General features: G+C 46.8%; 1 protein-coding gene across 1 annotated transcript; it reads left to right on the top strand.

The window, feature by feature from the left end:
- Positions 1–418: 418 nt before the first annotated feature.
- On the top strand, positions 419–13,361 carry csgalnact1a (chondroitin sulfate N-acetylgalactosaminyltransferase 1a). Its single transcript, XM_037485359.2, is given in 8 exon segments — positions 419–892; positions 894–1,212; positions 2,854–3,070; positions 4,700–4,801; positions 9,672–9,850; positions 10,438–10,532; positions 10,751–10,832; positions 12,161–13,361. Coding segments are annotated over 8 exon segments (1,743 nt in total). The 5' UTR covers positions 419–439; the 3' UTR covers positions 12,457–13,361.
- The last annotated feature ends 678 nt before the right edge of the window (positions 13,362–14,039 follow it).

Raw genomic sequence — 14,039 nt, 5'->3', positions numbered from 1 at the left:
TGATGACCAACCCGCTGCTCTCTGTGTTTTCATCCGTCAGGAAACCGACCCGAGGAGACCGCGGCTCACCACAGGGCTTCTGCTTCCTCGCCGCCGCGAAGAGGACGCCGCGGAGTGACGGAGCCAGTCAGCGAGGAGAGAGAGAGAGAGATGAGTCGGCGGCTTGACAATGTGAGCTAATTGGACCGAGGCGAAGAAGGCAGAGAGTTTTTGATGTCAAAACAAGTTACGATCTCAGGCAGCGAATAAACCAATGACCTTATTCAGCTGTGATGACCTCAGACTGATGAGCAGCCGGCCTCGTCGCCGGATTGATGGAACAGAGTCGCGAGCGCGCTGCTCTCCTTGCGGCCCGGCGTGTGTGAGGCTGCAGGGTATCTTCCGCGTGCGCGCGACCTTTGACCCGGAGGAGTGAACGCCGACGCCTACAGGCGCGGCCATGTTGCGCCGCGGCCTCCTGGCCCGGGTGTCCCGCGTCGGAGGCGCGCTGGTGCTCCTCTGCTGCTCCCTGTCGCTCCTCTACGTGATGACCTGCGGCCCGCCGCACACCGACGACGCCCCGCTCAGCAGCCACGCCCTCCCCCGCGCCGAGCCGCACCACCCCGGCCCGGGGGGCACGGGTGGGGCGGGGGCCGCCGGCACCGGGGGAGCCCGGGCCGGGGCCGCCCAGAGCGGTGGGCCCCCCGCCGCTCAGTCTTATCAGGTGCTCCTGCAGGAGCGCGAGGAGCAGCACCGCCTCCACATCTCCTCGCTGAAGAAGCAGATAGCTCAGCTGAAGGAGGCCTTGCAGGAGCGCAGCCAGCAGCTCAAAGGCGTGCAGGAGAGCCTGAAGAGACCCGCCGGTGGGGAGGACGCCGGGGCCGCCGGGCCCCCGGGCGGCGCCCCCCCCCCCCGCGGACTCTCAGGGGGCCCGGAGCCAGCAGGCCGACCTCCAGGAGTTCCTGCGGAGCCAGCTGTCGAAGGCGGAGGTGAGCGCCGGGGCGCGGTTGCCCAGCGAGTACGCGGTGGTGCCCTTTGAGAGTTTCACCCTGCAGCGGGTGTACCAGCTGGAGACGGGGCTGACGCGTCACCCCGAGGAGAAGCCCGTGAGGAAGGATAAGCGAGAGGAACTGGGGGAGGTGCTGGAGACGGCCCTGCACAGCCTCAACGCGGCGCCGTCGCAGCAAGACCGCCAGACCGGCAAAGTGTACACACCCTCCGACTTCATGGAAGGTGAGGACTCCTGAAAGGTCACGTAGGCCGACTGTGACACGTTCACGTAGTTGTCCGGCTTACAAACCGCGTCTATTTGAACTGGAGCCGAGATCTTTCTCTTCCCTTATCTAAAGGGGTTTTGATCTCTAAAGGTTTAACCATCAGGAAAGATGACTACCTGACAATCTTTGGAAAATACAGATGTTTATTTTGCACTGTTTAATCCCATTATTGCAAAAGTGTGTCGTCTAAATGATAATGAAATCAAATACGTCACCACAACAAATTGGCGCTCAGCTGTCCGTAAATTAACTCCTTTTTTTATTCACAGCGTCTCTTCAGGACGGCATTTTAGTGTTTAGTGTGTGTGTTTTATGTCTTTGAGTGTGTGCTCCTTCGAAGGACATCACCCTCAGAGTGTGTGTGTGTGTGTGTGTGTGTGCGTGTGGGTGTGTGTGTGGTCCTTGTTAATGTAGTTGTGTTATTGTGTGTGGTTTTTCATAGACGTGCGTACATTTGTGTGTAAACAAGCTCCTCGATGCCCCCGCAGCACAGCGGGAAGCAGTCAGCCCCCCCCCGCCACCCCCCCGCTCCCATTTATTCCTCTGAATGGACCCAGACATTGATTTTAAGCGGATCTTGAACAAGCAGCGATTCATCCGACCCCGCTGACAGAAGCTTTTTCGGGGGGGTGGGGGGGGGGGGGGGGGGTACTTCAAGGCACTGGAAAGCCAGTGAGCTGAGACTGTGCACTAATAAGAGGATCCATGCAAAGTGAACCATGAGTTTGGTCCTTTTTTAGAAAGGGACAGAAAAGTGTAGACAAACGAAGGCACACAGACAGGAAGTAAAAGCATGTCATTCAACATGAAGGTCTAAATCCAAGTCGCCCAAAGACAACTTTTTGGTCTCTTCTTCTTTTTCTGACCCGCTTTCACTTTTTTTTGTCAAATGATAATTCCGTCTTCTCTATTCCAGTCCACCCAGCTCTCTCTCTCTGATGTTTCTTTCCAGTAATGCGTTTTCTTCCTCTTTCTCCCCGTCTCACTTCTCACTTCTTCTACTTAATTCCCCTTTTTCTCTCTTTCCCCACAGACACACAGCACAGTAAGAGAGTAATAATGCTTTTAATAGCAGAGCAATTGAAAAACAACTCCTCTCTGGAGGATCAAGCTGCCGGCAACAAGAAAATGGGTCTGGATGACCGGAATAGCCTGTTTGTGTGTGTGTATATACGTGTGTGTGTGTGTGTGTGTGTGTGTGTGTGTGTGTGTGTGCGCACTCCAGTGGCTCTTTTGGCAGTCCGCTAATGCTTTTTCTTTTTTAAAGATATCTTTTAAGATCAGCTGTTATAAGATAGCAGGGAACAACACGAACCCTTGGTATGAACTCAGAAACTCTGGTGGGGTTTCAACAAAAGCCGCACCCAAGAATAAAAATAAATAAGTGCCGCGACAAAGTGAGACTCAGAGAGACCAAAATCGTTGATTGTGGATTTTTGGTTCATAAACATGTTTTCTTTTTCTTAGTTTTTAATTTTGTGAAATCCAATTACTTGCAAGGAGTTAGATGAGAAGTAAAATTACGTTATCTAAAGATTTTTGTTGTGTGTGTGTGTTTCTGCCCCCCCCCCCCCCCCACCCCCTCCCCTCCTGTCAGGTATCACCCGAACAGAGAAGGACAAAGGCGCGCTGTACGAGCTGACCTTCAGGGGCGAGTCGAGCAATGACTTCAGGCGCCTGGTCCTCTTCCGTCCCTTCGGGCCGCTGATGAAGGTGAAAAACGAGAAGGTGAACACGGCCGGCGTCCCCATCAACGTCATCGTGCCGCTTTCCAGGCGCGCCGACAAGTTCAAACACTTCATGCACAACTTCAGGTGAGACGCCGGCGGCCCGGGAGCGCTTCTCCGGGGACGCGCCACGCGGGGTTATTCGAGCCCAGCTTCTGTTCCAGTTTTTACATTTTAATTGGGCAAAACGCGGGCGATACTCGAGGCACAGCGAATTAACATCGGTTATGCTGTTATGCACATTTAATTAATATTTTGGGACGTTATCAGTTAATTTATGTTGCTTCTGGTAGGCACGATTGGAATGTAAACAATTTAAATAATTTAGGCCAGAGGATGAATAAAGATAACCTCAGAGATCCCGGCTCAGTTTTAACCAGTTACCACATGACCACAGGAAATGTACTTTCGTGAAGCGTTTTTTGACTGGACTGGTTTCATGCAAAGTGAAATAGATCTGAATAAACAGCTGCCTATTTGGACCAAACGTCATCATCCAACAGCGAGGCCTCGTTTCTCTCTCTCAGCGCCGCCGCCGCCCATCACCGTCAGATGGGAACGTCTTTCTTATTGTCCCTGATTTATTGGACAGCTGCTGCTGTTTATCACAGCCCCATTTACAAGGTAAACCCCTGCTTAGTAGCAGTGTAGCAGCCCATTAGATGCCCCCCCCCCCCCCCCCATTCAGCAGCAGTTGATATACAGCGTGGCAAGTTGTGTACTTGGAGGAAAGAGTCGGCAAGTCGCTGAGCAAACACTTTACCTCATCCATATTAAAGGGGTACCGGGAGAAAGTGTGTGTGTGTGTGTGTGTGTGTGTGTTTAGGAGGTGATAACGGTGAGTAACTGCGAGTGCATCAAATATTCTTTATTCACACCGAGGCTGAAGAATCCCAGCGTTTAAGATGCAGCGCCACACGTCCCCCCCCCCCCCCCCCCCCCAGAGGCGCCGAATATGGAGACAAACTGGCCACATTTTGCAGGCGAGCATCGTGGAGTTTAAAGTGTAATGTTGCTCCCGATTCATCAGGAAGTAACGATCTACTTCGTGGTGTCAGTGACAAAACGAATGAATGCCGTCTCTTTGATCCCAGAAAAATACAAATCACTTCAGCATATAAGCAAAGGATTCAATAAATGAACAACACAATCCAAATACTTAATAGTCTCTGCTCCCATTCAGTCATTTTTAGGTATGGTTGTGTTTTGTTGGACATTTCCCCCCCCCCCCCCATTCGCTCCCCGGGCAAAACTCTTAACAGACGTGTGTGTGCTGCGGGAGAGGAGGAGAATTCTCTTCAGCACGTGTGTGATATATTTGACATTTCTCCATCAAAGTGCCCGCAGGCATCTCCCACCTGGGCTCCCTGTTACTCACAATCTCTCCCCTGTGCTGCAGAGACGCATCATAGCTGAGAACGGAGAGTTCTGCCGTGGGCAATGAAATCGTTTTATTTTTTATCTTTGTCGTTAATTAATATAGATTAGCAGGTGGTGTCTTTTTTTTTTTTTAAATGGATTTTTTCTTAAACCAACCCATATCAAATTGAAAGAGATGCAGAAATAGAAAAAGCCGTAAATCATCACGTTTTAGAGGCCTCCGAATTTCCCCCAAAGTGCTCTACCTTCCTGCTGAGTTTTCAGAAGGCTTTCATCTTGTCCCTTCCTGTGTGTGTGTGTGTGTGCGTGTGTGTGTGTGTGTGTGACTTCGTACAGGGAAGTCTGTGTGCGCCAGGACGGCCGGGTCCATCTGACGGTGGTGTATTTTGGGAACGAGCAGATGAGCGAAGTCCGCAGCACTCTGGAGAATACGTCCAGGTGGGTTGGATCTCGTCCTTTTGTGTCACACGCCAAACACACACACACACACACACACACACACACACACACAACGTGGCAAAAGCCATTCGTGGAATGGAACAAACGCTCACAGAAGCAGACGTACAAAATGGTTCCACACACGAATCCTCTGCTCTTCACACACACACACACACACACACACACACACACACACCTCCTGGCTCTGCGTCCTGCCGCCGCCGCCGCCAGTCATCCGTCTGATGAATAATGGAGCGGCGCTCCGCCCCCGCCGCGGATGAATTACAACGTGCACGCGATCGTCCCCACACTCTCACACCTCTGTGGACGGCTGATCCGCAGTCGGAGCCTCTGTTGCTGTGTGTGATGGCTGAAGGGTTTACGTATTGATCGGCCAATCGGCTCTTAACCCCAGGGAAAACATTTGAGGGGGTCGAAGGTGCGAAGGTAACACGTCGGAGAACGTGCGCTCCACGCACAAACGAGTTAAACTCTGCTCCCAGCAGTGATGGCATCATTAGTGGCTGATCTCATTCTGCACCGCCCTTCCCAATAATTGAATTCACCTCCTAGAAAGCGGTTTGATTACCGTCTCCTCCTAAACAACCTCGAGCTATTTGTTGTTGTTTTTCTTGTCACACTCTGCTTTTCGTAGCAGCTTCACTGCTGAAATATTTTCAAAAGACCACAAACACTCAATGATGACTACGATTTTCTAACGAGGCCGAGAATATTTGAATCATCGTGTATTTTAGCTCTTCTCAATCACTATTCAGTGATTAAATGGCAACACACTTGTTAGTGGGTTTTTTAGTTTGCATCATTATTTGGGAGCATACATCAAAGGCCAAACCAGTTCTGCAGAATATAGGAGATGGGAGAAAAAAATCTTCAAACATTTCGTGCACGCCGTTTAAAATAGACATCAGCTGCAGGACTCTCAAGTGTATCGCTTGCACGTCCATAGTTCAAAGCCTGAGCTCAAACCTGCTGGACGGATCCGTACGTTTGTGAGCCTCTCTCGTGGAGAACAACTTCAGATAAAGAGGGAGGAGCAGATGGAAAAAAGAAGGGAGGTGGGGGGGGGGGGGGGAGTCTGTGGGAAACCGAGGGAGGAGAGGGAGGCGATGTGTTTCGAAGAGATAACGGTCGATGTCGTGTGAGCACCGGGTGTCGGAGAAGTGACGTGAGAGATAAGATGGGAGGAGAAGTTGGACAAAAAGTGTTTTGTCTTTTTTTTTTTTTTTCACGAGGGCGGAAGATAAGGCCAGAAGAAGAGGAGGAGGAGGATGAGATCATTCTGTCAGTCATTCGGCCGATGACCTTTTTTCCCCGACCTGGGCCCAAGACGGGTCCACAAACCGCCCGACAGCTCGGGGGCAGCTGGAGCTGATTGAGACACTACGAGAAGTCATTTTGACATTTTCGAAAGCCGTCCAATCTTTTTATATTGAGTCTCGTGAAAAAAAACCTCAGCGTTAATAACTGGAGTGGCCGTTTCGCCCTGAGGCCTGAGCGACTGATCCCAACAAGTCTGCATTTTCTCTCTCTTCTTTTTTTTTTTTTTTTCTTCTTCTTCATGACGTGCAGTGACTGCTGATTCCACAGCTCACCGTGCAGCGGGGAGCCTTTTTCTTCCTCCTTCTTATTCAGCGCCGATACGTCAGCACAGCGGACGGCTGACGGGGACAAACCGGGGACGTTGGTTGTTTAAAACGTTCCGGCGGGAGTTTTTCAAACACGCCACCTTTTGGAGACATTGTTGCATCGGAAAAACGGAGCGCCGAAGTGTTCCCGGTTTGTTCATTATTGTCGGAGGATCGGGAAGTTTAGCCCTGAGTCTTGAGATGCTATCGTCCGGCGCAATGTTTGCCATGCCGACCATGTTTGTTTGGGCCGATCCCCCCCGGGGAACTAATGTTTATGTACTACTGTGGCAATTCTTCGGGTAGTTGTTGAGACTAAAGTGGACCAAAGTGGCCACGAAGCAAGAATGCTTCAGGTATCTCAGCAACTCGATGAGGATGAAAAGAATCCCGGACATGTGCACAGAAAGCGACCGTCATTCCTCGGGCTTTAAATCACACACACACACACACACAGATGCTTGCAGATGGTCACACGGAGGCCCAGGTTCCCGGAGAGAGAGAGAGAGAGGAGAATCTGTTCTTCCCTTCCTGTCCTTAGCCGAACTAACAGGATGAGGAATGCTGCTGTGACACAACATGACCGCTCCTAACAGGCTTCTCCCTCTGACGCAAGTTAGATTTCCATCACCCCCACGGTAAACAAATTGGATGCAAATTGGATGCTGAAGCCTGTGCAAAATATAGAAAATAGTTTAGAAAACGAGGATGTTCCAAGATTTAAGGGGACTTTCCCCCCCTGGCACACCATAGTAGTCTTTAGATAATTTTTTCTACAACGGCGTCTGAGAGATAAAGATATAATTACACTTTTCACCCGACGCAAATATCAGTAGCTTCCCTTACAATTTGAATATGCACAGTTTAATTTGTGAATCATTTCATGAGATTCACGACCGTACCGGATGGGCGTGAGGCTACAACTAAGAGCTTAGCCGTTAGCTTAGCCGTTAGCTTAGCTTGAAGACTGGAAACACACCTCCAATTTATATTAATCAATATTTTGTTTGTTTAATATCATTTTTTTTAAGTAAATACAACTTTAGCTGGCAGGCATGTTTTTATTCATACCTTTTGATCAGAGAATAAGCTTCACGTTTCTCTGAAATTTGAAGAAACATAAGCATGAAAATTCTCCCACTCAACTGTGCAAAAATGTGCAACAAGATCCCGAGCAGATAATAAATCTGTTTTAAAGGAACAGTTTGACCCGCTGAGAACTACACTTAGTATTTGTATTGCTATCAATGCCATCACTCCCACCTCTGGGAATATGATGCTACAGCCAGCAGCTGTTGGCTTAGTTTATGTAAACTCAAAACAGAATCTGCATACCAGCACCTCTCGAGCTCTCATTTCTACATTTCTACATTACATCTCCAAGCACAGAACCTTCTTAAAACTCTAATCACCTTTACATTTAACAAACCAGATATAATGCGTTCATATTTAGCGTACGGATTGCTACTCATCTCAACTAACTCTCGCAAAGAAACCTATTTAAAGGAAACATTGAAATAGTTTTCCCTTTAATGTCAAACTACTTCTTTAAAACAAGGAAAGACACACAATTAAATGCAAATATCCTTGCTTATGTTGTGTGTTAATTTGCAAGAAAACAAGCAATCCATTCACGGCAATGCGACGCCCCGAATTTTTTTTTTACAAAATAACTTCCCGCCCTGTTTAGCGTTGAATCAACGCGTGAAATAAAGCCGCTTTAGCATCAATGTTGTTTGAGACAAACAGAGCTATTGTGCTCCGTCGCTGCCATCTGTGGACAGTTTATTGCCAGTGGGGGGGGGGGGGGGGGGGGTCGGCCTCTCCCAGGACCCCCCAACGGTGAATCAGATCGACTTTGTTCCACGTTGACAAACTGCAGGTAGATGTGTGTGTGTGTGTGTGTGTGTGAAGGGGGGGGAAGAACCGCCCACTTGTTGATTGACGGCACACAAACGCATGACGACAGGTACATCTGGTCGCTGTTGGGACAGATAAGTGAGACCCTCCCGTGGCGTCGTGATTATGTCTCTCGGCTCTGATTCTCTCTGCTTCTTTATATCACACAGCAATACATATTAACACAATGACTGGCACAGACTACACACACACACACACACACACACACACACACACCCGCACGCAATAGCGGTCAAATGGAAACGTGGGAAGCGTGATTCACCGCGTTTCCTCTGCTCATCCTGTTCTGTACCTGCTCTCTTTCATGTGCTGCGTGACCCGTCACATGGGCGCAGGAGGGGGTTAAATTCTCAGCATAAGACGTGCGAACCAGGGTTTTTTTTTTTTCCCTCAGCATCATCGGTCTGAATAGGAGTCTGTGTATGTTGTGTGTGTGCATGAGTAACGGATTAGTCACTAGCAGTGTGAATTGTTATGGTTAGTAAAGGGGCGGGGGGGGGGGGGGGCGCAGCTGTCTACATCTGGATCCAGCTGTTTCTCTTTGGTCTCACCACATCCTTGGAAAACCTCGGGCCAGTGATGGAGGAGGCTTTGTTGTCCCGTGTAATTTATTCTCGGGTTTGGGTTGAAGTGGAGGTCATAGGTCACCATCAGAATCCCGGCGAAAAGAGCGGGAGTTTGGAACGAGGAACATTTTTTTGGGGGGGGGGATATGAACTCAGTCCACAAGAAGTTGGTATGAACTTTATGAGGTCATGATGTTTTAATATGGTGGTGGAAAATACTAAAGGCATGAAACCCAGAAAAGCAAAGATTACCAGAACCAAATAAATCCAGCAGGGAATCCAGGCGCATCGAGGCCCCCGTTGGCCACTTCTTGTACCCTTTCATTATTATTCCTTGTATTTTAGCCCTCTACATTTATTCAGAAAAAACGACTAGTGTGGAAGTTAGATTCATAAACCGCATCGACTGAAGCGATAAAGGCGATTAAATGGATTCACGCACAAGCCTTAGACCCTGGATTTGTCTGGAAGGATGGTGCACATTACAGAACGAGTCAGTGTGACTGTAATAAAGCAGTGCTGTAAATAAAAGTGCATTCATTAAAAAGAGAGGAGAACAGCTGACTTCTTATAGTATGTCAAAGATAATCCTCCATTTTACTCTCCTTCCACTTTAACCAAGACAGTCGGAATGATCTCTTTTGAATAAATTTGATGAAAATGTATTTTAATGTATTTATATATTCATTCTGTGTACGTTCTATAAATAAATTGACTTCCGATTCTCTCTCTCTGCAGGGAAGTTCATTTTAAGAACTTCACTCTGCTGCAGCTGGATGAGGAGTTTTCTCGGGGGCGGGGCCTAGACGTCGGGGCGCGAGCCTGGAAGGGAGGCAACGTGCTGCTCTTCTTCTGCGACGTGGACATCTACTTCACCGCCGACTTCCTCAACACGTGCCGACTCAACACGCAGCCCGGTGAGGCTCTTTTTTTTTTTTTTTTTACATCTTTTGCCGTTATAGCGTGTAAAAGGTCAAAAAGATGAACCTCTATGATACCACCAATGCAGCTATAAGATCTCCGATTACGCTGCAGTGCGTGTTGTTATCTTGAATATGGAATGCTTGTGTTGGTTTGTCAACTAATACTTTTGAGGATTTCCATAAGTCAAAAATTTCAAAAATTTCAAAAATTTCAAAAATTTAATATTTTGACTTGATGTAGATGGAGTGTCAGTTATTCAAAAAGATCTTGAAGATATACACAAAATGTGACAAATCAAAGATTTCTGTAAATTCTTCAAAGCTGCATTTATCTGGTTTGAGTCATAATTTTAACATATGCTGAATTCCAATAATGTCTTTTAGGAAAAGTTTGATTGTGGTAACTTTGACTATTTAAAATGTATTTACAAATATCTTGAATTCAAGTTTCAAGTGTGATATCTATCAGGTGAATTCTGCCCGTCCAATGAATGAAACAGCATGATGGTTTGTGTCATTGTCGCTTTTGAGCGGTCGGACGGCTTTCACCAAAACCAACCCATTCGTCATCTCTGTTTCAGGTAAAAAGGTGTTCTACCCGGTGTTATTCAGCCAGTACAACCCCGCCCTGATCTACGGAGGTCTAGAACACGTCCCGCCTGTGGAACAACAGCTGGTAACGCGCGCCAATCAAATCCAAAGCCACTTGTGGAAAACATTGCGATGAGCGCCGTGTGCAGCGAGGGGGCGGGAGGTGCGGCCCTCTCCAGCTGTTTCAAACCCCCGGAAGCAGCCCCCCCCCCCCCCCCCCCCCCTCCCCGTTGACGTGCCTCTCGCTCGATCATTTCCGTTCACGAGCTCTCAAGGGCCCTTTGCTTCTTTCCCCCCCCGCAGGTGATCAAGAAAGACACGGGGTTCTGGAGGGATTTCGGTTTCGGCATGACCTGCCAATACAGGTCCGACTTCATCAACATAGGTGAGTAAGACCTCGACCTCTTCTCAATGCAGGGATTCACAAAGTGCTGCTCTGGAGGGCTGGTGATCTGTTACATAAACCCGGGTGCAGAATTGGCTTTTTGGATGGCGGGATGATTGTGTTCATGGTGCCGTAGGGTAACGGATATGAAAAACCTCATAACACAAGTGGTTCAATATTGCATTACTTTTCGTAACCGGGAGGATATTTTATTATATTACTCTGCATAAAACAGCTCTGAGCAGCAGCGCATTAGCATATCTCGCAGCACCGTGAGCGCTCCATCGCTGTATTTGTTCTGGAATATTGACTCTCGGGACAGATTTGCATGCATTTAGTTTCCCTCCAAAGGGACATCAATTAGAGGCTGCAGTAAAAATTCAAAGTAGTTTATTGTTTAAGGACCAAACACCCGCACAAGCATACAAATGCTCCCACTTTACTGACGTGTCGTTCAACAAGTCAAACTGAAATGTGATTTAAAGGAGAATCCAGACAAAATAAGATTATTCAATTTCTAGTTTAGTACATTTATATAAAATATGGATATTTATGTTATGCCATCTTGACTTTAGGGTTCACGTAATTCATAATTTATCTGGTTGGTACTTTTTCAAACAAGATAAAAATGTGTTGCTTAGTGAGTTTTAAGGGTTGGACTTTCCCTTCAAACAGAGCTCAGCGAGCTGCCTGCATGGTCTATTTGCTAAGCTAAGCTAAGCTAATCATCTTCTGGTGGTAACGTCATGATTACCAAAAAAACATATCAACAGACGTCTAACCCCCAAAAGAAGCTTGTTTCTCTAAAAGGTTGAACTACGCCTTAAAGGCTCGATCGGGTTTGTCCCGTTTAGTGTTTTCAGAAAATGATGACTCAATGTTTTATTTAGGCCATGAGTGCATGCACATTAACAAATGAACAATTCATCTGCTAGGTTCATTTATAATCTCTGTTCAGCCCCGGAGCGGCGGTCTAAAACGGGAGGCCGAGACAAGCAGAATAATCACAATAAAACGGCACAAAGTGTGACCAGAAGACGACAAAGACTACTGCACACGTCTAGCCGGGCAGGTTTAAACACGCCAGGTGGAGAGTTGTCTTGCATCATCGGTCCAGAATGTCTTCATAGAAAGACAAAAACAAGCGGAGTTTGTTATTATTATTACTTATTATGGTGCCGCCACTTGAATTGAGACTCAAGCGTTCATTTATCAGGAAGTAAAACCCAGCACTGAAGCCATGAATGCCTTCATCAAAAGGTCTACGCCCCGCACTGAATCGTTATAATAAAGTTGTGATCCCCCCCCTCTACTCCTGCCCCTCCCAGGAGGTTTTGACATCGACATCAAAGGCTGGGGAGGCGAGGACGTCCACCTGTACAGGAAGTACCTCCACAGCAACCTCCTGGTGGTCCGAGCGCCATCGCGAGGCCTGTTCCACCTGTGGCACGAGAAGCGCTGCGGCGACGAGCTGCCCCCGGACCAGTACCGCATGTGCATGCAGTCCAAGGCCATGAACGAGGCCTCGCACGGCCAGCTGGGGATGCTCCTCTTCAGGCACGAGATCGAGGCTCACCTCCGCAAGCAGAAGCAGCAGCAAAACTCCATCCCCAAGAAGTCGTGAGGAGGTCCTCGGCGGGTCCAGCAGCTGATCTCAACGCCGTCGGGTATTTGAACGGAGTAGAGGAAACGCTTTGAAAGGACGCTTTTTTTCTTTTCGCTTTCCTGGCCATGCAAAGCTAAACTAAGTGTCTCCTTGTACATACACGCAAGTGGTGTCAAACCTTTTTATCGACACAAAGAAGCACACAACCCCGAAAATATTCCTTAAAAGAAAATGTATGAAGACTTTTTTTTTTTTCTTGGGGAACCATTTTTCTCTGCAGGGGACAACACGAAATGAAGATGAATTCAACTGGATTTGACCATTTTTTAAAAGGCCTTGCGTCTTGTGTGAGTCAAACCTGAGCTCTGAGGCCGGTGGGAAAGGAACCTGCTGCGTGTTTTTTTATGTGTAGGCAAACGGAGCCACCTGCTGGACTCAGAGTGAAACAATGAAGGACTCTTTTAAGCCTGGAATGGCTCAAATATATTCATCTTTATAAATTATTCATTCCTTTATTTATGTTTGTTATTTTACAGTTTATTATTTCTGATGCAGTCATGGACAGTATTATGGGAAACCATTCGCCTCTGTCTTGATGTACGAGCGTTCTCAATATGAGACGTTTGTAATTATTCCCAAAAAACAACTAAAGACACATTTATTTTTAAAATGTATAACAAAGAATAAATTATAATGTAGACAAATTTGTGTTTTGTGTCTCTTAACTAACTGTTGACACATAATTGGGATTAGAATTGCTGACATTGACGATGGCTTAATAAGCCAGAATGAGACCCCATCGATCTTAATGCTGTTTTATCTGTCAATCAAATGACGTGGTGTGTATTACTGAAAGGTCACACATACTGGAGACAGAACTGTGTTGTTGGTTACTTAATCTGCATTAAATAGTCTCCCATAAATCTGGCTCCTGCACTTCAATCAAAAGGAGCTGTACATTTGGTGGATGACCAAAGATGTGAAAGGAGGCACTTTATATATCATGTTTTTATTGTTTGCCATTGGAACATTCCTTGTTAAAAAAAAGGACGTTGAATATCATTTAAAATGTAGTTTCAAGTCGATTTTTTTAAATGTCATGTAAATAAGTTGAATAAAACATGTGCATAGAGGATTCTTTATTATGATGTGTTTGCTTATGCGATCTGCTTAAATGATCACGTCTCATACAGCATTAAGGTGGACTATATGATACATTTTATAATACTTTAATATCATTAACTTTATCTTTCAGGTACCTGTTCTTGTAGAAAAGTATGAAAACCTGACGTGTTCAGTATTTATATAAATAATACAAATATATAGGCAAAATGTGTAATATCATTATTGAATTCTGACCAAATAAGCTCAGCTCCATATTAGTTAAATGTTGTATTCTACTTTTTCGCACCATACCAAACACTAATGAGAAATATTTTTCTCAGTAGCTGTTTAATTTTATGATGACAATTTAAATCACAAACTCTCAACCTGTCAATCAAGACGAATCGGGTGAAGACAATTGTGGGAGAACAAATGAAAGATAAAATCAGACTTCGAAAGGGAACAAAAGCGGTCCATTCACACAATTGCTGTCAATC

Source organism: Pungitius pungitius, chromosome 18 (genome assembly GCF_949316345.1).
Source record: "Pungitius pungitius chromosome 18, fPunPun2.1, whole genome shotgun sequence".
Taxonomy (NCBI): Eukaryota; Metazoa; Chordata; class Actinopteri; order Perciformes; family Gasterosteidae; genus Pungitius; species Pungitius pungitius.
This window is presented reverse-complemented; position numbering and strand designations above follow the sequence as displayed.